The sequence below is a fragment of the Pleurotus ostreatus genome (genome assembly GCF_014466165.1).
Source record: "Pleurotus ostreatus strain PC9 chromosome Unknown scaffold_3, whole genome shotgun sequence".
Classification (NCBI taxonomy): Eukaryota; Fungi; Basidiomycota; class Agaricomycetes; order Agaricales; family Pleurotaceae; genus Pleurotus; species Pleurotus ostreatus.
The window spans coordinates 451,827-473,248 of NW_023503158.1; the positions used below are offsets into that span (position 1 = coordinate 451,827).

General features: G+C 51.9%; 7 protein-coding genes across 7 annotated transcripts; 2 read left to right on the top strand and 5 right to left on the bottom strand.

Moving 5' to 3' along the window:
- Positions 1 to 663: 663 nt before the first annotated feature.
- PC9H_004587 (uncharacterized protein) lies at positions 664 to 2,538 on the top strand (the record flags this gene model as incomplete). The annotated part of the gene is made up of 6 exons (XM_036774170.1): positions 664 to 666; positions 729 to 819; positions 870 to 918; positions 976 to 1,150; positions 1,202 to 1,249; positions 1,306 to 2,538. The coding sequence occupies 6 exons, from the start codon at positions 664 to 666 to the stop codon at positions 2,536 to 2,538; spliced, it is 1,599 nt and encodes a 532-aa protein (XP_036632672.1).
- Positions 2,539 to 2,569: 31 nt separating this feature from the next.
- Positions 2,570 to 3,229, bottom strand: MRPL23 (54S ribosomal protein L23, mitochondrial; the record flags this gene model as incomplete). Its single annotated transcript, XM_036774171.1, has 4 exons — positions 2,570 to 2,770; positions 2,821 to 2,975; positions 3,033 to 3,156; positions 3,209 to 3,229. 4 exons carry the CDS (start codon positions 3,227 to 3,229, stop codon positions 2,570 to 2,572), a joined length of 501 nt encoding a protein of 166 aa, XP_036632673.1.
- A 236-nt stretch (positions 3,230 to 3,465) lies between these two features.
- Positions 3,466 to 4,957, top strand: PC9H_004589 (uncharacterized protein; the record flags this gene model as incomplete). The annotated part of the gene is made up of 3 exons (XM_036774172.1): positions 3,466 to 3,610; positions 3,869 to 3,990; positions 4,046 to 4,957. The coding sequence occupies 3 exons, from the start codon at positions 3,466 to 3,468 to the stop codon at positions 4,955 to 4,957; spliced, it is 1,179 nt and encodes a 392-aa protein (XP_036632674.1).
- Positions 4,958 to 5,189: 232 nt separating this feature from the next.
- PC9H_004590 (uncharacterized protein) lies at positions 5,190 to 6,764 on the bottom strand (the record flags this gene model as incomplete). The annotated part of the gene is made up of 12 exons (XM_036774173.1): positions 5,190 to 5,299; positions 5,362 to 5,471; positions 5,525 to 5,549; positions 5,599 to 5,634; positions 5,688 to 5,709; positions 5,763 to 5,790; positions 5,844 to 5,862; positions 5,923 to 5,963; positions 6,021 to 6,277; positions 6,338 to 6,494; positions 6,554 to 6,567; positions 6,624 to 6,764. The coding sequence occupies 12 exons, from the start codon at positions 6,762 to 6,764 to the stop codon at positions 5,190 to 5,192; spliced, it is 960 nt and encodes a 319-aa protein (XP_036632675.1).
- A 1,271-nt stretch (positions 6,765 to 8,035) lies between these two features.
- Positions 8,036 to 9,406, bottom strand: PC9H_004591 (uncharacterized protein; the record flags this gene model as incomplete). The annotated part of the gene is made up of 7 exons (XM_036774174.1): positions 8,036 to 8,110; positions 8,171 to 8,239; positions 8,297 to 8,346; positions 8,396 to 8,600; positions 8,657 to 8,756; positions 8,815 to 8,963; positions 9,026 to 9,406. The coding sequence occupies 7 exons, from the start codon at positions 9,404 to 9,406 to the stop codon at positions 8,036 to 8,038; spliced, it is 1,029 nt and encodes a 342-aa protein (XP_036632676.1).
- Positions 9,407 to 9,834: 428 nt separating this feature from the next.
- On the bottom strand, positions 9,835 to 10,368 carry PC9H_004592 (uncharacterized protein; the record flags this gene model as incomplete). The annotated part of the gene is made up of 1 exon (XM_036774175.1): positions 9,835 to 10,368. The coding sequence occupies one exon, from the start codon at positions 10,366 to 10,368 to the stop codon at positions 9,835 to 9,837; it is 534 nt and encodes a 177-aa protein (XP_036632677.1).
- Positions 10,369 to 19,001: 8,633 nt separating this feature from the next.
- On the bottom strand, positions 19,002 to 21,416 carry PC9H_004593 (uncharacterized protein; the record flags this gene model as incomplete). Its single annotated transcript, XM_036774176.1, has 14 exons — positions 19,002 to 19,238; positions 19,297 to 19,393; positions 19,443 to 19,466; positions 19,519 to 19,592; positions 19,645 to 19,812; positions 19,872 to 19,949; positions 20,011 to 20,084; positions 20,138 to 20,175; positions 20,229 to 20,329; positions 20,385 to 20,602; positions 20,655 to 20,778; positions 20,837 to 21,028; positions 21,094 to 21,113; positions 21,173 to 21,416. The coding sequence occupies 14 exons, from the start codon at positions 21,414 to 21,416 to the stop codon at positions 19,002 to 19,004; spliced, it is 1,689 nt and encodes a 562-aa protein (XP_036632678.1).
- Positions 21,417 to 21,422: the final 6 nt, after the last annotated feature.

Below are 21,422 nucleotides of genomic sequence, written 5' to 3' on the forward strand. Positions count from 1 at the left end.
TATCTCCCTCTCCCCGTTCCGTTCCATTCTTTCCTCTTCTGACTGCTCCCCCTTCCATGAACCGAAAATGTACTAATATGTCCACCTGAATACCAGGTGATCACCAGATGGGTACCACTATTTTCCACTTATGGTATTGTTGTGGTATTCATGTGGCAATGAAGGGCAGATCAAGAAGATAATCAGGTGCCTATCAAAGCCAAAGGGAAAGATTAGGAGAGATGCTTCCGCTCGACGGAGTTTGCCCATTTCTCCCTGAAAGACTTCAGGATTGCAGGCAGCTGACGTACTTGAAACGGAAGCTGGTCTCGAACATCTCTGTGAGACTGCGCCATCGCCTGTCTTCAGGATGTAATCTTTGATACAATACTGCGAATCTATAGCCAATTGTCGCATTGATATACGCAGGGGCTAATCGTTTGGTCTCGCTCATCACCAAATTTGTTGATCGGCACCAATGGCCGGGGCTTGAGGGGGTCCCCTCGTACCTTTCTTTCGCGTACTACGCCAACCTTCTCACTTTGAAACGTGAAGTTGTGATGCGATCCTGTACTGACACCCCTAGAACCCTCCCCCTGAAAGAGAGCGCGGGAACGCCACTATCGTGGCGCAGATCACCGCAACAGGAATCCTGCTAGCTCTCCAAGACTCCATCACGACACTATGGTGGGTTCGACACGCTTTCGCGCCATTTCAAGCTAATATCACCATCGCGCTCCAAACAATAGGTCGTATGCCAGTTCTTCCTGAGAGGAACATGCAAATTTGGTGACCAGTGCCGGAACGAGCATCGTGCTCAGCAGCCTTCGGGATTTGGAAGTGAGTTGTTTCTATCGTGCAGTTTCTACGCGACGCTGATGCACTGTTAGACCAGACATGGACAGCATCGAAGGCTGCAGAGTCGAGCTACCCTTTCAAGTGATTGCCTTGGTTCATACCCTCAGGCTTGCTCTCAGCTGAATCGCCAATTCTCAGTGAAACATCAATGTTAAATGACTTGACGTCCATGAAGGACAAACCATTGTGGCCGCTATCATCCTATGGCGCGGCGAAGTACGAACCGAATCTCATCACGAGCCAGGAGGAATCACCAGAAGAGCTGCGAGTGCGTGCAGTGACAACGCTGAAGGCCGGGAATTCTGGTGAATATGTGAGTAACCCTACTGGTTGCATTTGCTTCAGACTTGCTGATACTTGGAAGATCAAATACGAGACGGAGAAAATAGCAGCTGCAGAACAGGTGTTTGCCGTACGCCGTATCTCGATTCCTCCCAATACCGCCGTGTCCCTAACGTCATACCTTAGAACGCTCGCAGGAATATTCAGGCGGCCTACAACCAAGCCGTAGAACTCAGCAAAACTGCCAATGGTGCCGTTCTCGCTGGTCCCGCACCTGCTGCTGCGACTGCAAGTACAACATCAGCATTCGGTCAGCCTTCAGCGTTCGGTGGTGCCGCGACATCTGCTTTCGGCGGGTCTGCGTTCGGCAAACCTGCGTTCGGACAGCCGGCATTCGGCCAGAGCGCGTTTGGGAGTCAACCCGCCGCGCCGTCAGCGTTTGGTCAACCATCAGCCTTTGGTCAGCCTTCCCAGCCTTCATCCGCCTTTGGCCAGCCTTCTCAACCCCAAGCCACATCCGTATTTGGACAAACCTCGACCCCTCAGACCACATCGTCGGTATTTGGGCAGCCAGCGCCAACACAGCCTGCGTCGGCGTTTGGACAGCCACCAGTGGGGGCCACATCTGTATTCGGGCAACCTGCGCAAACGCAGTCGACATCGGCTTTCGGTCAACCGTCACGACCTCCAACGACCTCAGCCTTTGGGCAGCCTGCGTTCGGTCAACCCTCCCAGCCCTCCACGACCTCGGCCTTCGGACAACCCTCCCAACCAGCCGCAACATCTGCCTTTGGGCAGTCGTCTCTGATCAAGCCCGCTACCGGTGCGTTCGGTGCGTTCGCCGGTAATAACACGGCGAGTGCGTTTGGCGGCGGGGGGTTTTCCGCATTTTCGGGCAAGCCGTCTGCGTTTGGTGCTGGGGCAAGTGGGGGCACCCCGAGCAACCCCACGAGGTCGGCTTTTGGACAGTCGGCTTTCTCGTCAGCGACTCCAGCGCAAGGACAAACTACATCTGCGTTCGGAAACCCTGGAAGCGGGGCCGCCGCACCGTCAGCGTTTAGTGCTTTCGCTCAGCAGCCGCAACCGCAAACAGCGCCGGGAGGAGCATTCAGTGCGTTTGCTCAATCGACGTCCGCTTTCGCAAACTCGGGCGGCGCGTTTCGAACTCCATCTAATCCTGCATCTGCATTTGGAGCTCCATCAAATACGCCGACTACGCCAGCAAAGCCCGCACCGCCTGGACCGCCTGATTTCGAACATTTGCAGTCCCCGTATAAACCCGGCGCGAGCCCCTATGATTCGCGTTTACCACCCAATTACATGGACATGATTCCCAAGGCCGCATTGGAGGCGTTCAAGGCGAAGAGGTTTGAATGGGGCAAGGTTCCGGAATGGATACCACCGATAGAATTGAGATGATTAGCGATACCAAAATAAAATAATGTATTCTCTAGGTGTTGTTTGGTGGTATCTTCCCGAGCAACGGTGTTTTGGGATCCCAATCTGACGGTAGTGTTCCGTCGTCCCAGCTCCGTAGGATATTCCCGCCCAATATGCCCATTCTGTACGAGGGGAACACATATAACCGCTCCAGTCGTCTATCCCGTAGTTTGTTCTTCGGCAACATGCCAGAGACGGCGTGGCGAATGATCTGCATTGAATGTATGTTAACGGAGCCAACGATACAGGCACGCTACGCACCTCGTCCGGGTTTTTCACCATCATGTCCTTGTATGGCGTCTCCTTGAGCCCACCGGGGAACATCGAGTGTTTGCGGAAGAGTAGTTGCTGGTCTTTCCGTCCCGTCACTTTGATGTTCCTTGAGTTCGTCACGACAACGTAGTCCCCGCAGTCCACTGTGAGATAGGTAGCTGTTAGACAAGGCTCGCAGCGTAGTTTGAGTAGCAGCGCACCACTGGGGTCGTATATGGGCTTGTGCTTGCCCATGAGGACAAGTGCGATGCGCTCCGCGAGTTTTCCGAGAATGCGGTCGGACGCGTCTACATGGTGCCACACGCGAGCGTACGCGAGGGCTGTCTGTTACGGATTGTGAGATTGCAATTCTGCATTATTTCTTGCTGCAACGTACATTTCCAATGGCCTGTGACATGGAGAAAGGGAAGGTGGTGGGACGTCGGGTAGGACTTGGAAATAACTTTGCTTGGGCGCTTATGTAGCGGGCGCTATTTGCGTAGCCGCCTGTCCTCCTCGTCCCCTTCTCCGTTGTTGCTTTCTGGCTCTAATCCTGAGAGTCTGCCGCCGGAAAAGATCTCAGGTAAGTCGTATACTGAATTGACCGTGGTTGAAGTTCAATAAATTAGATACAGAGTTGCCCCATCGTTCGCCATGGCCAAGACAGAAGAAGGGCAACCAGCCACCCCAGCGGCGGCTCAGCCAGTGCAGGCAGCTCAGCCTGCCCAGCAAGCTTCAACCCCACAGCCAGCCCAGCCAGTTCTGCAATACTCACCTGCACAATGGCCCCCTACGTCGCGTACGGACTTCACTTGAAGTCTCTTTGTATCCATAAATTCAAATCATGACCGGATAGACATTCCCATCGATCCTGCACTTCAAGCTCAGTCGTCTCATGCAGCGTAAAGGCCCCGTTCGTCTAACAAAGACGGTCCTTGTGTTGAAGTGCTATTTAGGACGACCCCGTATGCCCATTATCAAAACTACTACACTCAAGCGTCCTACTACCAGCAATATGCTGCGCAGACCGCAACTCAGGCGACCGCAACGACTGTAGCACCGATTCAGGCTGCCCAAGCACCTCGGACGACAGCACAGCAACAGCCTGCGAGCAATGCAATGGAAACAGATGTTGCCACGCTGAATGACGCCTTAGGGAGTGCTGGTGTAGATTTGAGGGTAGGTCGTTTAGTGATTCAAACACGAAACGTAGTCTTATGCCTTTCGCGCTTAGGCCGAAGAGGAGACGCTGCAACGGCAGAATGACCACCACCATTCTTACCGTCCATACGAAGATCGTACGCGCAAACAGCCCCCAATTCCTTCGTTCAACAACCAATTCCTTAGTCAAACGATGCGAACATTTGCCACCCCACACAAAGTGACCAAAATACCTGAAGACTCAGTCAATTACCTTGCATTAGCTCTGCGAACACGGTTACAGGACTTGGTTACGGCAATGATCGCGGCATCCCATCACAGAAACGATACGCAATTTGACAGACCTGCGTCGCTGTACGAAGATGGTACACCGATGTGGAGTCTGCTTGTGCGGAGCGACGTAGCGAAACAACTTGCTGCTTTGGAGAAAGTAGAAAGGGAAGAAGAATTGAAGGTACGACGAGAACGGAAAGAAAGAGCGGATATGGCTGCTGCCCAAGCGGCACAACTTGCAGCGCAGGCAGCAGGGGGACCTAATGCGATGGCCGTTGACTCGTTTGACGATGATGGTGGAGGTCAAAAGAAGAAGAAAAAGAAAGAGGGACCTGGCGTTACAGCGAGGAATATGTCTGAAGATGTCCGAAAGAAGATGTCGAATGCTGTAGCCAGTCAAGCTGCTGGGTTGGGTGGTAAATACGCCTGGATGACGGCTGCCAATGCTGCGACCCCAGCGAAGCCCAAACCCCCACCCGCTGCAACGGGTGCAACATCTCCTGCTACGACTACCACACCAGCCACAGGTTCCTCTGCGGCTAGCTCGTGGGCTCGACCGTACGTATCAACCAAGAAGGCACCTTCGTCTTCCTCCGCGCCTACTAATGAGGAGGATGTCCGGACGACCGTTACGATGCGGGATGCGCTATTCGTGATCGAGAAGGAACGAGGTCACGGAGGCGGTAGGGGTGCTGCGAGGTTGTGCATATGACGCTTTGTTTCTTTGCTTTTATAGTTTCTTGTTGCTTTCTCTGCAATGACGATGAATTCTATCAGGTAGACTGGTTATGGACAACTATATGGGATCTATACTGTACTTATGCTACAACTACATACTTACAAGAGATCGTTAAAGAACGAACGTGGTATATGACATGACTAACAGCAATAATGATGGTGCATAGGCAACAACGGTGTCCGAGGAGATATGAAAAGGACCTAGTTTAGACAGCTGTAGCGATGGTATCTGGGACCGGGTTGGCGACTGTGGTGCTCTCTCCCTGTTTGAAATCTTCGAGAGCATACGCTCCTCGGTCGTCACGGGAAGCCAGCCCTTGATACAGAATCACATGGATGAGCGTCGCGTAGCAATTCAAGAAGTAGAAGGAGACGGACCTGACGCAGAGGATGCGGTACCGGTGGTGTTGCTGGTAGCGAATTTAAAGGTGTGAACGTTCGTATGGACGTTCGTTTCATTATGTCGTAGGCTGTTCCTGGCATTGAGGCTGAGAGCACAAAGGTCAGCTGGGTATGGGCTGGACATGAAGAAAGAACGCACGAGACGTAGAAAGAGTTGGCATAAACTAAGGGGCCTGTCAGCACGTAGACTAGGTCGAGACGGTTCCCACTTACCCCGCGCGATGCAGATGTAGAGGCCGAGATAAATGACTATAATGCCCGAGCTATTATCATGTGCGCTGACAGCTGAGACCCGAACGTACGTTTGTATGGCATTACCAGGAACTGTGGAGTTGTGTCAGAGATACACAAAAGCGCGGGGGCGGTTCGACACTTACGCATATGGCGGTGACAATGTCCAGAACACTAAGCAGGATTCAGATCGAGTTATCTCCCAAAGGATATGTTGTTTCTCATACCTTGTCAACATTCCGGTGCCTGCGATTGACAGAATTCTCCGTGAGTGCGTGGAGAACAGAAAGCATGGTGAGAACGTACTTATTGTCATCAATATAATTTTATCAATCAACCGGTGTGATCTATATGGAGGACCATCATAAACAAAGCGGATGTCCCAAAGGAAGTGGGGAACGTACAGTTGAAGTGCTGATTGCCTGTGGCGCAGAAGACTCCATGACAGGCAGCAAGCGATCGTAGAGTCTATCACCGCTGATAGGATCCAACTCGCCGTTGATACCCAGCCCCAGTTATCCGTGAAGTTCTCCAGACCACCAGTGAACGATACAACGCAAACGACGATGGTACCGATCATTGTGATGAAGATAAGGAACCACAGGAAGATGGCTAACCAGAGCCACTTGGTAAACCGTCGGACTCGGTCGGCAAAGTAAGCCTATTAGTGAAATGGTATAATTTATTATTGTCCACTTCATTGTACCAGAATTTGACGTACCTGGACGATGCAACCAGAACATCCGGATAACAGAATAGCGATGTCAATATCGGCTGGGGGATTTTCGAACATATCCTGCGGTCGTTCTCTGTACGTTGTAATGGTGCCGGTGTACAGAAGGTGAGCAATGCATATCATGTGGCCCAGCTCTATCACCCTACAATACGGAATGGTTAAGTACATCACCTTGTATGGCAGGTCCAAAGTGTCACGTACCATAACACGATTGCCTATGCATGGTCCTTCAGTTTCTATCCTGAGGATCAACGACGGGGCAATAACTCACCAAGATCTTCAGACGCTTCCTATCATGCGCGTAATTGGAGAAGTACATGAAAGCTTGAAGCGTCACGATGCCAAAGAGAAAGCTCGACAAAATAATGCCGATCTCCATGGCCGCGACACTGGGCATTACCTCGAAAGGCATGATGAATGGGTGCTTCAGGTAGTGATAGTGCGAGCTGAGTCGTCCATAAAGAACTGGCGGGAAGATATACCTCCACGCAAAGGCGGTGTGGGGATATCAGAGAACTCTATCAGCCAGAAGGCGGTTGGAGCCGCTACGGAATGGAAGTGACAGTGGTGAGAGAGAGGGACGGGGGCAAATTTGCGGCGACAGGAAGATTGGATGCAAGGGGGATCCGTCTACACATGATTCGTCGGAATGATGCCTTATGTATGTTTTCAAGGACATATTCGCCGAACCCGATAAGCTACACCCGTTCAACAGGGTTCTTAGGCTTGTCCAGGGCTCCCCCGGCTGTCCCCTAGTTAGCGCCGATCATATATCAGAGTTCGCCATTTGCTCGATTTACTGTGCCCAAGTCGCCAGGCTGGTTCAGTAGTGGTTCACCAAGTAGAAGTTTGAAAATGCTTACCAAGTATAATGTCCCATTGATGGTAGTCAGGAAAGCAAATAGACTAGCCCGCACACGGCGGAGTCACCAACGTTCTTCACCAAAGCTATTTTACCTCAACTTGCAAACTGAATGCATCACCGCATCAGAATTGAGAACACAGCTGACGATGGAAGCTACCCTTCTATGGCCGCAAATCGATCACCAGAAACTTGGCGCTTCCGCTCGGCTTTTGCAAAGCATTCAGCGTCAGGAACAATGTACAGGGTCAAAGGTACGATCTGTGCCACATGGTGCGGCCAGTAAGCGTCGACCACCTTCGTTCCGTTTGGGTGAAATTGGCTTGATGTAAAGGGGAGCGGGCTGAGGTGACGAAGTTGCCGAGTCGGTATGCGAGAGAGACAGCTGAAGTTTGAGACATAAGGGATATGTGTTCAGTTGTAACATACATCAAAACGCGTCGCTTATCCGACCCTGTACGGAAACCGCCTATTCCATGATCTAGCTGCAAGTAGTAGCTATGATGCATCATAGCAGTATATACATTCCTTGTAATGCCACCGTTGATTAGTGGTCGAAGATACTGCTAGCCAAATCGTCTTGGTGATGTCAATAAATTTCAAAATGATAGTGCGGGTGGCATAACATATTAAGCTATCCACACAGGGAAATCCCGGATAAAAATACTCGACCGTCCGTCATTGAAGGCGCGGATGTAGAGCAAGAAGCTGCCGGTGGGCCCACGAACAAGAGACCGGCGTTATTGGCGTAGCTTCATCGTCACTCGAAATAGCTCCTTCGTAACAATTTCCTAACGGCTGTGTTGTAGTTCCATTACCATCTATGCGGTCAGCACATCAACACCATCGGGCGTTATAAGGACCATGTGCTCAGCTTGTGCGCTGCGAGCGCAATTCTAGAAAGGATAAATCATACGCTAAGTGGGCGGTCGAAAAACCTGCGAAGAATGACGTACCTCAGTGGAAGCAGTCCAGCCGTCCGGAAATATCCATGCAGTTGGTTTGGATCCTTGTATCAAGGCAGGCTGTCGAGATATCAGGTTGATGTTCACCAATATTAAGCTTAGGGTAAAGCAATGTACCTCAATAGTGAAACAATGACCTGGGGCCATTACTCCCGGCTCATCATTTACTGGAATGCAGATGTTAGACGGAAGTCTCTGAAACTTGAACGGTCATACTATCATGGATGATCCACGGCGGGTGGTGGAATACAGAACCAATGCCGTGGCCGGTAAACTGCGGAGAGATGGATACGTCGAATCCTTTGATGGACTCACGAATGGCTTGCCCTATATCTCGGAAGCGCATCCCTGGCCCACAGGCAGCGATGCCATGATGTAGAGCTTTATTGGTCAAGTCTACCAATTCCCTGCCTTTGGCATCCTATATAGGATTTTATTAGTCGCGACATTCGGAGAGGGACACGATATATGGCTTACCACTTCGCCAACAAGGAACGTTTGAGAGGTATCGCCGTGGAAACCATCCAGATAGACTGTAATATCTATATTTATTATATCACCATCTTCAAGTGGGCGGCTGGTCATTCGTATACTTCCATGAGTACAACTGACGTAGAGGTGGGTGGGCCACGAACTCGTCTGGAATACCATGGGTTATGATATTATTAATGCTTGTACAGCATGATCGAGGAAACCCGCGATACAATAGCGGAGACGGATATGCTGATTTTGCTATTATGAATTCATGGATAGCAGCATCAATCGAATTGGTCGTAGCGCCGACCTTCGATGATAGAACAAAGTTTTATTCCTTAACATCTATGTCCATACAACGCGTCCTCTCACCTTGACCAGTGTGCCCGCGTAGTCACGCACCGCTTTGGCTAAGGCGCCTGACTTCCTTACACGCTGTTCTTCACTTCCGCCCAATGGTATACAAGCATTGGGCGGGTAGGCATATGGGTCGCCTGGCAACTTTGTGCTCGATGCGTAGGGTGGTCGCAGTATGGCCTCAGGAACCAGCCGAGGTGTTATATGAGATACACCAAACACGAAAGGTTCCTCTGGCAAAATAACGCTGTATTCCCCGAAATCAAAATCGGAGGCTTCGAGCGCTGGAGCTTTCTGAGAGTATCTCCTGCACCCGGTCGCACTGAGAGCACTGCGGTTTGCCTTGTCAATCCATCGGAAGCGTAGAGGCGTGAGTCGTCGCGTGAAGGTGGCCATTCTGTCCGTGTGGCGCAGACGATCTGTGGTTCAATTTCGGCAATTAGCCACGTGCGAGGAAAGGTGTGAAGCCGTGTAAGGGGATCGCGCTGTCATGGGGTAGCTCGCAGGACTCTCGCGGCTCGAGAGGGCCGAAGACCAGGCCTGGGTAGCGCATGCCTAGCGCCTGAGGGCTGTTATCCCGAGCAGGGGAGGGGTCGAGGCCCGTACGACGGAGAGTTCACGAGCAGATGGTAGAGCGGAGTAAAAAGATTATATTATGTAAAGCCGTTTGTAACTACTTATCGTTACAGCTAATAGTGTATGGTACGTGTTGAACTACCGCATCACAGTGCCCCCCAGCTGTAACGACGGGGGTTAGCAGGGCGACGGATGAAGGAGTGTCTCTTCCTATCTTATTCGCCTGAACTCCCACTTAAGCCTTGGTTTCAAGCGGATGAAAGGCGTTCGGCGAGGGACGTGCGTTGTAGACGGTCATACAGGGATCTATGGGAGTTAGGATGTTTGGGCGCAGCTGTGTAGGAAGGCGCGGGCGTCGTGAAGTCGTCGTTGGGGGAATTAAATGGGGTTGCGTATATCTTCAGTGGATTGTCCCAGCGATTTGGTTCGCGAGGCGCTTTGTAGCGCGAATTCCGTTCTGCTTCTTCGGCGAGTTGGAACAGGCTTTCTCGTACTAAGGCGCCTGCCACTTGAACGCTCAGTCCATCTTCTGCGTTCGTAGCGAACCCCCGGGCTACGAGAGCTTCCGTAACGCTCCTGAATTTAATCCAGTATACTGGGGTCGATCCATCCCATGTGCGTACGACCGTAAAGACGTGAATTGCGACGTGTACATCGATGTAGTGCAGCAGCGCAAAGAGATCATGAGGGGATGATTCTCGTTGATCGAGGAAGTACAGGCGCCACACTGTCGAGACGAGGGGTTGCTGAGCGTCGTAGAGGGTGTTATCGGGCTCAGACATGAGGTCGTATAGCGGGGCGAGACAGACTCGCGCGGAGAGTAATCCTTGAAGCGGTACGGCTTTTTAAGGTAGAGGGACTCGGGTAGAACATGGGGAATTTTACGTCGACCGTACTTAGAGCGGTATTAAATGGGTCGTCCGCTGATTAGCGAGTCGTACTCCCTTTTTAACGAGGGGGCGTTTCGAAGTTCCGTCTCGTTTAGCCACGAGTCTTCAGCCGCGTCTAATCCCTTCCAGCGTATTAGGTATTGTCGCATTTTCCCTGTACGTGTTGAAGTCGTTCGATGACCGAGAATACGCTCGATTTCCCATTCTTCGTTAGCAGGGAGGAGGTCACGAGTTGAGGGGAGTAATTCCCGTTTACCGAATCGAGCGTCCGAGGGGACGTAACGTTTCAGATGACTTAGGTTAACAACGGGGTGCATTGGGTAGTTGGCGGGTAGTCGGAGACGATATACGAGGGGGTTTATACGTTCTACTACTTCAAAGGGTCCGATCATCCGTTGAACGAGTTTGCGACCGGTTCCCGAGGCTTCGACAAGTTGCAGGGTGTGAGGATTGACCAGTACTAGATCTCCTGGCTCTATAGGATCGACCGGTCGACGGTTACGGTTAAATGCCTTGACCTGCCGTTCTTGCGCTAAGATCAGGGAATCTCGCGCAAGTTGGCGGTGGTGTTGCATTTCTGCAATGAAATTGCCTGCTCGTTGACTGACTAAGGGCCGGGTAACGAATTGTGTATCGGGGACGACTCCGGCAGCGGCAATTCTCGGCTCGTAGCCGAAGAGTAGATAATCGGGTCGATATCCTGTAGACGAATGAACGGACGAATTGTAGGCGTGCATTAGCACGCCTAACCATTGCGACCACGAGGAGCGATCCTGGGCAATGTACGCGCGGAGCATGGTTTCAATTTGAGCGTTCAATATTTCCGTCTGGCCGTCTGTCTGCGGATGATGTGCCGACGAGAGAACGAGATGGGACCCGTAGTAAGCACAGACAGATCGCCAGAATGCGGATGTCCAACGTTTGTCCCTGTCACAGATAATACGAGTGGGAAGGCCGTATATGTTGACTACGCGAGAGATGAACTGCAAGGCGAATCCCACTTGATCCAGAGAGTTGAAGGTGGGTATGAGGATCGCGTATTTAGTGAGTTTGTCGACGAAGGCGAGAATGGCCGTAAACTTCTCAGTTCCGGACTCAGGCAATCCGGTTATCATATCCATAGACACGGTGGCGAAAGGGCGGACAGGGATATGCGAAGGACGGAGCCCTCCTTGTTTGCCTCGACGATCGACCTTGATCTTCTGGCAAACGTCGCACGACGCTACGAACGACGTGGCATCTTTGGCCAGGTGAGGCCAGTGGTATAACTCCCGTAATCGTGCTATGAACCGTTTTTCCCCGCTGTGAGCGCTTTCATGAGGAGAGTTGTGTATGAGATTGAGAATGTAATTGACGCGTGTTCGTGGTACACATAGTCGATATCGTCCATCGGCGTCTACGAAGTAAACGAGACCGTTATGACTGCGTTGAAAGCGAGAGGGGGTGAGAGGAGTTGCTGCAGCGTCGGAGTTCGAGGATTTATCGTGATAGTACGGGTCTTCCGCGTACGCTTGATTCCAGGCTTGTAATTCATTATTGCTTATGGAAACGAGAAGATGCGGTCGGGTGACTTCTTCGAGAAAGGGGTCTAAAGGTGTTCGAGATGAGGAGTCGTCAAGCGATTTATCTGGGTGCGTCCATAAGTCGTCCGGCGCGGGTGAAGAATGAAAGGGGAGAGTTTCAAAGTCGTTGGAGGTAGAGGGTTCGACGGAGGGGGCGGGGGAAGGTTCAGAGTCCGTGCGAGTGAGGGCTAAGCGTTCACGTTGCCGGCGTTGATTGCGAGTCTCAGCGGGATGAGCGTTGGCTAGATGTTCTTCCTCCAGGGCATCCTCGTACCACCACCAGACTGAGAAGGCGGAGCGGGAGGCTTCCTTTTTCCGACCTTCCACATCTTGCGCTATTCGTAGTTTCTCTTCGTTCGGGACGATGGCCTCAATACGATCTTGTGAGGGTGACTGGTGAGACGGGCGACGAGGGAGACGTGATAGAGGATCGACATTGGAGTGGACCCGCCCAGGTCGATGTATAATTCGTAACCCGGGGTAGGCGGCAAAAACAGCCCCCCAGGCGGCGAGTCGACGGTTAGAGTTCTCATATGCCTTAGCCCAAGTTAGCGCGGAATGGTCAGTTATGAGAGTTATAAGTTCTCCTTCTATGAAGGGTTGGAACTTTACCAACGCTTCCTTAGCTCCTAAGGCTTCTCGTTCGGTAGCGCTGTAATTGCGCTCGGCGGACTTCAGTGTTCGACTCCAATATGCGATTACGCGTTCTACTCGTGTGACCGAATCATCAAGTGTTGTCCCCCACGTCAAGGGGGGACCTAAATCGTCGTGGCCAGAGGGGTATGACTTGACTAGCTGCGGCATGGGGCTTTGCGCATGGAACGCCTTCTCTAATCGTTCGTACGACTTCGTCCCTTGTAAGTCACCGATGCGAATGGTTTGTACCTGTTGTAAGCTCGCTCCAAGGGCGAAGTCAGATGCGTCTGTGTACAGGCGATAAGGTGAGCCCTGTTCTGGATGGCCTAATACGGGAGCTTGTGCTAATGCATCTCGAGTATGGTTGAAAGCGAGTTCATGTTCGGCGGTCCACGTCCATCGTACCCCTTTTTTGAGGAGGGCGAATAGGGGGGAAGCGATGTGCGCGTAGTGTGGGACGTACGCCGAGAAGTACACCACCATACCTAAGAATCGTTGGAGTTCTTGAACGGAGGTCGGCCGAGCTAGTTCGGTAACGGCGGCTACCTTTTCCTTATGTGTGGATAATCCTAAACGAGAGACCTTTTGGCCTAATAGAAGAATGGAGGAGAACCCAATGAAGCATTTGGGAGGGGATAGGGTCAGGCCAACGTCTTCAATGGCGCCTAGAACAGCGTCGAGATGTAAGAGATGATCAGACCAGGATCGTGAGTAGACCACGATGTCGTCGATGTAGACCAATGCGAAGATCCATAGAAAAGGGGACAGGACCTCTTGCATGAGGCGTTGAAAGATGGAAGGGCCGTTACGAAGACCCAGCGGCATTCGTTTGAACTGGAATAGTCCTCGGTGGCAACGAAAAGCCGTGATAGGTTTGGAATCTTCATCCATCTCGATTTGTTGAAACCCAGCCAATGCGTCGAACGAAGAGATTACTTGCGATCCGGAAAGAGATTGGATAATTTCCGCTTGTCGTGGTATGGGGAATTCGTCAGGTACGGTTAGTGCGTTAAGTTTGCGATAATCGATGACGAGGCGTGGCTTGCCGTTACGGTATACAATCATACACGGAGAACCCCAAGGACTCTTGGAGGGTTCAATAACTTCCTGCGCGAACCATTTGTCGAGTTGAGCGTCCAGGACTTCTCGTTTAGCGGGTGAGGTCCCATACATGGGGAGCGAGATAGGTTGGACGCCAGGCTTGAGAGGGATGTTAGCCTTTTTGTCAACCCGACCCAATCGACCGTTTAATCCAAAGGCCTTGGCACGTCGTCGTAATACATCCTCGAGTGCAGGTTTGACTTCTAATGGGATATCAGGGCCGAGGTGTACGGCTGTCATAACGTCGTCAGACGATGGATCCTCAGGGGTAGCTGTCGTTTTTGGGCCCCATTGCTCCGAAGTCGCGGGAGAAGGAGGAGAAGGGGTGGGGGATGTAGTGGTGTTACCTGAATGAATATGTTCGCAGGCGCGAAGAAGGTGTTGCACCGCCTGGGCGTGGGCGTTCAACTGTGTCCAGTGTTCTGTGGTGTTGGGGGTGTCGAAATACAGTTGCGGGTCGAAGGCATATCCTACTACGTCACCTTTACGTAGGCTGAGTGGGTGCGCCGTAGGATTAGCTATGGGGACGAATGGAGAGTCGGGCGTTACAAGAGTTGCAGGCGCGGCCAATATGTCCTGTCCGTCTTCGGTGAGAATGGAGGATTCTATGAACCAGGATTCCTTTAGATCTTGAGGTAAGGTGATGGGTACGTTCAGGCAATGCCCTGGTTTGATGGACATGGATTTGGTGGCTAAGACCGGTGTAGGGGCGTTCGTTCGGTATATGAGTGGTGGACGTTTTCGGGCTACTCTGGCCTGTTTCCGTTGCAGAAACGTAGAGCCAGGGTACGTTTTACGAACGAGTATTCCCAGACGGTATCTGTTTGATGTCGACGCAGTTATGGGGATGGTCCCCCCCGACGCATATACCGTACATTGTCCCGATGCTTTTCGAATAACGCCGAGTTCGTACGAAGTCATGAAATCTTCTCCCAGTAGTAGTGGTACCTTCATGTCTTCGACAATGTAGGCCTCGATATCGAATTGTACTATACGCTGATCTTGCGTTTCTACGAAGATCTTGGTGTGGATGTACCCTATAATGGAGGCTGAGCATGTAAGTTGCTGTAGTTGAATTTTTGCTCCTGTTCTCAGAGACGGGCGTATAGTCGGTTCGATGGACTTCCAATAGTCTGCGGACATAAGAGTGATGTCGGCTCCAGAGTCGAGGCGAGCGTGAATGGCGGTTGAAGTGGGAGTCACGACGAAGGCCTTGATGCGTAAGGATCTTATGCCGACTGCGTTAAGGCCGGGCGGTTTCGAACGTGCTTTTTTAGCGATTACGATAGCTGGTAGGTTGGTCATAGAGAGGACGGCAGAGGTTGCACCCACGTCCCGTATGTCATCTGTGTCCTTAGACGTCCTCGCGACGTTGAGTACGTCTTGAGAGTGAGGTTCGTTCTCCTTAGCCCGCGGGAAGTACAGAGAAGGGGAGGAATCAGATTCAGACGATAGAAGGGAGGCTACATGGGCTTCATACTCTTGTTCTACTTTACGAAGATCCTTCGGGTCTTGTAAACCTTGTGAACGGAGTCTTTTCGTAATCGCAACCCACATTGAGTAGTGGGGGCATTCACGATAGAAGTGGAGGGGACTGGTGCAAAGTCGGCAAGACCCCGGGGGCTTAGCTCGACTAACTTGAGAATCGTTACGCGTAAAGGCGTGTCCCTCGAAGGTTTGTCCGTTAGGCCAGTCGAAACGCTTCTTCCCTCCCCGACTTGGTCCTGCCATCGGGGTTTTTCGTTTCCTATCGGTCGCAAGAGCTTCAGCGTTTTCTGTGTCGGATGAGAGGAATTCTCGAGAGGGATCTGGTAGCCCACTGAGGCTGTCGTCGCGTCTATCTTCGACGACATAAGCGGTTCGTCGGCGGGGACCCGGAGATCGATTGTTTCTTTCTTTCTCCAGGATTTCCTTGCGTTCTTGTTCCCAAGCGTACAACAGGCGAGGTTGTTCCGAGCTGACACGTTCGAGTAGCTCGCGAATGGTTTGAGAGTGTTCCGTAAGTATGTAGGTACCCCAGGATCGAGGTCGTCGGGAGAGAACTCGACTGCACACGATAGCCTCGAATTCGGCTTCTTCGGGGTAGAGTAGTCGAGCGTAGCTAATTCGGCGTAAAACCCACTCAAGGGGCAATTCATTCTTGAATTCCTTTCCTTGTCGGAAATACATTCGGTCAAATTCCAGTCCACGTTCGTGTCGCCATTCGTCGTGCATGAATTGTTCTCGGATGAATATAAGGAAATTGGTCATGCTTGACGTGCACGTCATTCGGTCTGATACGGGAAGACCATTAAACCAAGTTTTCGCGAGGCCCGAGAATCGAAAAGGAGCCACCCGTGCGAGATGGTTGGTTACGTCGTCTCCAAGTTGCTGGTAATAGGACAGCTCGCTCACGTATTGGATTACTGTAGTTGCGTCGCCATCCCATTCAGGTATAGCTGTCCAAGGTATCTTGGAGTTAATTTGCCATTGGAAAATAGGATTCGCGCGAGGGAGTTGCGAAGGAAGTCGGCCTCCTGCGGGAGGATCTGGAGGATCATACCCTCCGTCAGGGTCGTTAGGGTCCGGAGGGGGGCCGTTCCGACGAGGGGGATAGTTTAGATTATACGGCCCTCCAGGTAAAGGGTCGCCTTCAGAATTATCGTCGGGACCGTGACCACCTCCACGACCTCCACCAGGGTCTCCGGGGCCGCCGCCGCCACGTCCCGGCCCATTACCTCCTGGTCCATTTCCCCCCGTGCCTCCAGGGCCGTTTCCTCCCAATCCTCTGTTATTATTCTCTGGATTATCATGAGGAGGGCGACCTGGGTAGTCGTCGTAATTTGGAAAGGGTTTCCCTCCCGCATGCGTCGATGATCGTCCTCGATTATCTTCGTCTCTGCGCCCGGGAACTCTGGCGGATGATGGTCGATTTCCTCGCGACGAGCTGACGTCGGCGATTGGGGGAGGGGCCCATAAAGGCCCTTGAAGATAAGACGACGTGGGCATTCGTCGTTCCGTTGACGCGGTTCGGTGAGGGAGAGTGACAAGCGACCCTACGGGGCTTCCTGCCGTGGGGGAAGGAGGAAGGCTGTTGGATGTGATTAACGGGCGTAACATTGGCCCCCCAATTTCTTGGCGAGTAACGTGGGCAGAAGCGGGGCGTGCTCGTCGAGAGCGAGACGAGATTAGACTGACGCCTTGTGTATCTTGTACACTGCCGTACCCGGGTACATGTACTACGGGCGGCTTTGTGGCAAAGTGGACTTGGGGAGTTGTAATAGAGGGTAGTATATTGGGACCTGTAGAAGGAGCCCGCAACTCCGACCGATAGACAGGGAGGGACGCGTTCGTGTCGGGTTCCTTCAGTCCGCGCAGCCAGAGACGAACAGGTTCCTTCACAGTTTCCGGGATGCCTTTCCGATAATCTTCCCGTCGCAATAGTTGTAGGACGTTGGTCCGAGGAGAGTTGCGCAAGAAGGACTCGCGAACGTCGGTGATCGTAGAATCGAACGTTTTTAAGGACATATTATCTAACTGACCTAGTACGATTCGGAAATTGAGGAGTTCCGCTTCGATGCGTTTATACGCACAACCGATACGGTAGATAAGCACACCCCACGTGGCAGTGAGTTGGTAAACATTATCGCAGCCGTCGAGCATGCGTGAGCATCTAAACTCCGGATCGAATACGAATGCGTGGGGGTCGTCCTTAAGGATGGAAATTTCGTGAAGAACTTGGTGTGTCCCCAGGCTGATATGTCCTAAACGAACAAGGTAGGCGTGCGCAAGCGTGTACAGCTCGCGTCCGTCTAGATCAATCTTATCCGTCGTCGGGGGATTAGTTTCTCCGATGAGAATTTGGATTTCGTCTCGTAGGCTGGAGAGCCATATGCCTTCATTGTGAGGTGTTGTCCAACGGACAAGGACAGCTAAAAGACCTTCCTGAAATTCTGAGGGTCGTGCTGGCAATACCCCATTATGTAGGCCGTAATCGCGAAGCAAGGCCTCGCCGTCCACCTTCTGCGTATGGTAGCGAAGAAGGGAGGAGTCGATCTCTTCAACGCGAATGTCGATCCAAGCGGCCGAATGAATGAACATGCGAGGAGGGGAATGAGAGGATGTTTCAGCCGGAGGAAGAATTAGAGACGTTAGAGATGGAGCGGGAGAGTCGGGGAACGGAACCTTGGCTAAAGGGCGTTCGGTTGTAGGAGAATGTGATAGATCGACGACATCGGGGAGACGGGTCTCACGGGGGACTTGTACGGGGGAGGAGCCCGCGAGGGATGGCGATGCGTCGACCGGCATACTGAGAGGATGCGTGAGTGTGTGCGAGGGAGACGATCGTTTACGTCTAGTGCGTCTTCGAGAGGCGGAGGACGGCCTCTCAGCGTTGTCGTCTAATTTTGCCGGATCGGAGGGATTAGCTGAAGATGATCCCCGCGTCTGAACGGTTCGAGGCGCGATGAGGAGATCAGATCTGTTTCGAGAACGGGGAGGGCGATATATGTCGCTTCCGTGAGAGGACTCAGAGCCAGAGTCACTCATCAGCCCACAAGGGATGGAGCACCCGGAGTAGGACCTTTTATACAGGTCTGGGGGATTCTCATGGCGAGACCGGGACGATAGGAACTCGTCTTTACCGGAAGAAGAGTGGATAGGAAGTCGTTACGCGCGAGGAGAGTATTCTCGATCCATTGGAGTAAACGGCTAACGACCACGTAGTAAGTACAGTGGGCGGGTTCGCATGCGGTACTCGCTTGCGACGAGGGGGCCCCAGGTATACAAGGAGAAGAGCGGCGAATAGCGCTCGATTCTTCGTGTAGTGCGTGGGGTATGACAGCGTGGGGACCTCCACGGAGATGCCACCATTGTGAAGCCGTGTAAGGGGATCGCGCTGTCATGGGGTAGCTCGCAGGACTCTCGCGGCTCGAGAGGGCCGAAGACCAGGCCTGGGTAGCGCATGCCTAGCGCCTGAGGGCTGTTATCCCGAGCAGGGGAGGGGTCGAGGCCCGTACGACGGAGAGTTCACGAGCAGATGGTAGAGCGGAGTAAAAAGATTATATTATGTAAAGCCGTTTGTAACTACTTATCGTTACAGCTAATAGTGTATGGTACGTGTTGAACTACCGCATCACAAAAGGGGTTTCAGGAGGACTGGTGCTCCTTGGTACCGCTATCTCATTCCCTTCATGATGAACGCAAAGACGGGGTACAGTAGCAAGGAGGGGACCGGATATATACATTCTATGTATCCTTCAAGCCCTCATCATCAGCCCTCATACTCTCTGCCCACGCTAATGCATCCCGGCGCCCCTTATGAACATCAACAAAGAGCCAAATAACGATCGAGGCGCAGGCGCATAGCGCAAAAAGAAACGGAAAGCCCATCCAGTTGCTCCCACTACGGTCTATAATAGCTTGGATGACGTTCGGACCAATCATAGATGAGGCGCGGTTGGATAATCCAAAGAGGCCAAAGAACTATGGACTCGATATTGAGATACGGGTACGGTCCAAACTTGAGCACAAGAATGCTTACCATGTTATCGAATCCGGGAGGAGTGAGCTCTGCCATCATGGTCTGGGAAAAAGCGTAGTAGGGTGCCTGGAAGAGTCCGAATACAACGTTATATGCCCTGTCGTTATCATGAGTGAGTGAATCATTCGTGGATCAGGAAAACGTACCAAAACTCCCAAACATTATGGAATCTGAAATTAAATTGGTAAACCAGTTGAATCAAACCATTGATACTCGTCTTACCCAATCTTCGTAGTCCATATTCCCAACATTCCCCATAGTGGAATGAGCATGGTCACGACGTTAGTCACAACAAACTACGGTGCTCATCAGAACACTCGGAACAAGCTGTTGGGGGTTCACGCTCACCATTTTCTTCGTGCTGATCTTCCAATACCTCTGGATATACCAGAAGCCAAGCGTACTCATCGTGGACGTGATAGCCTGAGCGAGACCCAGATAGGTATTTTCAAGGAAGCTGAACGAGAATTTATCGTTCTGGCATATTGACACCAGTGTCCCCGTGGTGTTGAGTCCCTGCGTACGCCAGTGATGTGAATTTGTGGCCCACATACGGGCTGATGATACGGGCTCACGTCGGCTAACAGGAAGAACGCAAACAAGTAAACGAACGTGAATGGTAGCCGCTTGTATTCTTGGAGGGCCTTCCAGATCTAGTCAGAAATTTGTTGTTTCAGGGTGGGTCACGAGTAGATAATTTGATCATGGTCGTACTTGTTTCCACCCAATGGTGAGATAATGCTCTCCCCGCGGGACGGGTGGTCCTGGCCGGGGTTGCTGGAAAATGACTACAAACCGTAAATTGTCAGCCCGAACCGTCTCAGACAGGCGCCACACTTACACCACCATATACCAACTAGCACCCAGTAGCCATTCGTTCTAAGAACTCGTGAGCCGGAGAAATCCAGCAGGCGTGGATCAACGCTACGCACAATACGAGGGTGTAGTTGTTGACAAGCGGGTGGCCCTTGAGGGGGAGCAACACCGATAAATTGAGGCATAGAGTGACGATGTAGCCGATGTTACTATGCGTCTGAAACCTTGCATGGTAGGACCAGAAAATAACGAACACTGCAAAGAACACTAACCGTGCTAATATTGCTAATACGATTCTTCTCCATGCTTTCTTCAACTTCATAAGTTTCACGATCGATCTCGCCTGCATCATATTTCTCTCTGAGAATACGTGCATGGGGTGTATTGCGAGCCAGCCGAGGGAACGCAGCTGCATAGAATACCAACGTCGCGCCGTACGTTATAAAACCTATCATGTATAAAGCCATAGCAACAGGCCATCTGCTGGGAGCTTGCCACAGTTTGTGACGTCGTACGAAGACCGGGATTAGAGAGAAACCTACTAGTCAGGCTCATACTAGCGAACTGGGCGGCCCAGCAGATGCAGGTGATGACCAGGAGCAACCACCGCCCAAAGGTACCGTAGTCGGCAGCGGACCCGATGGTCGTGAAAATAAGAGTCATGACCTAGAAAATCAGATGGGATATTGGTAGTTGTTGCTCGTGGAAGGGGGGGTAGACTCACCGCGAATGAGACGCCATTGGCAACTAGGACGACGCTGGAAACGGCCTTGGTGCCGCCAGCCCAAGGGAGTACACACTGGCCTGAAGCACCTTCAGCGTCGCATGCAAAACCAGGTCCTCTGACTGGATCAAAGCCTGCTGCGAAGGCTAACGACTGAAAAAGCGTCATGGAGAATCCATTTGGACCGACTCCCTACAAACAGCATATCATGGTCAAGCCAAAGCTCATCCCCATGGGTGAATTGAAAAGAGTCATACATTGTCGCCATTGTAATATACTGGTTTCGCGCGTTAGCTACCGGTACTAGTTCATATATTAGAGGTGCAGGCAACGTACAATAATAGCTCCAAAGTTCCCTTCTGGTCACTACAGGCTCATTCTTGCTGATCGACGAGACAAAGGCTATCCCTTTGCGTCGTCTAATGCCCGGGCTTGCTACCACCGCTGTTTCTTCAAGACTTCCCTTCCCTTCGAGAGAAGACGCGACGTCAACTTGATCGGCAGATGTCTTGTCTTCTTGTGTCTTCGGCTGGTGGACTACGTCTACTGTAGGAACCTCGGGGGCCATATTGCGAGACATATCTCG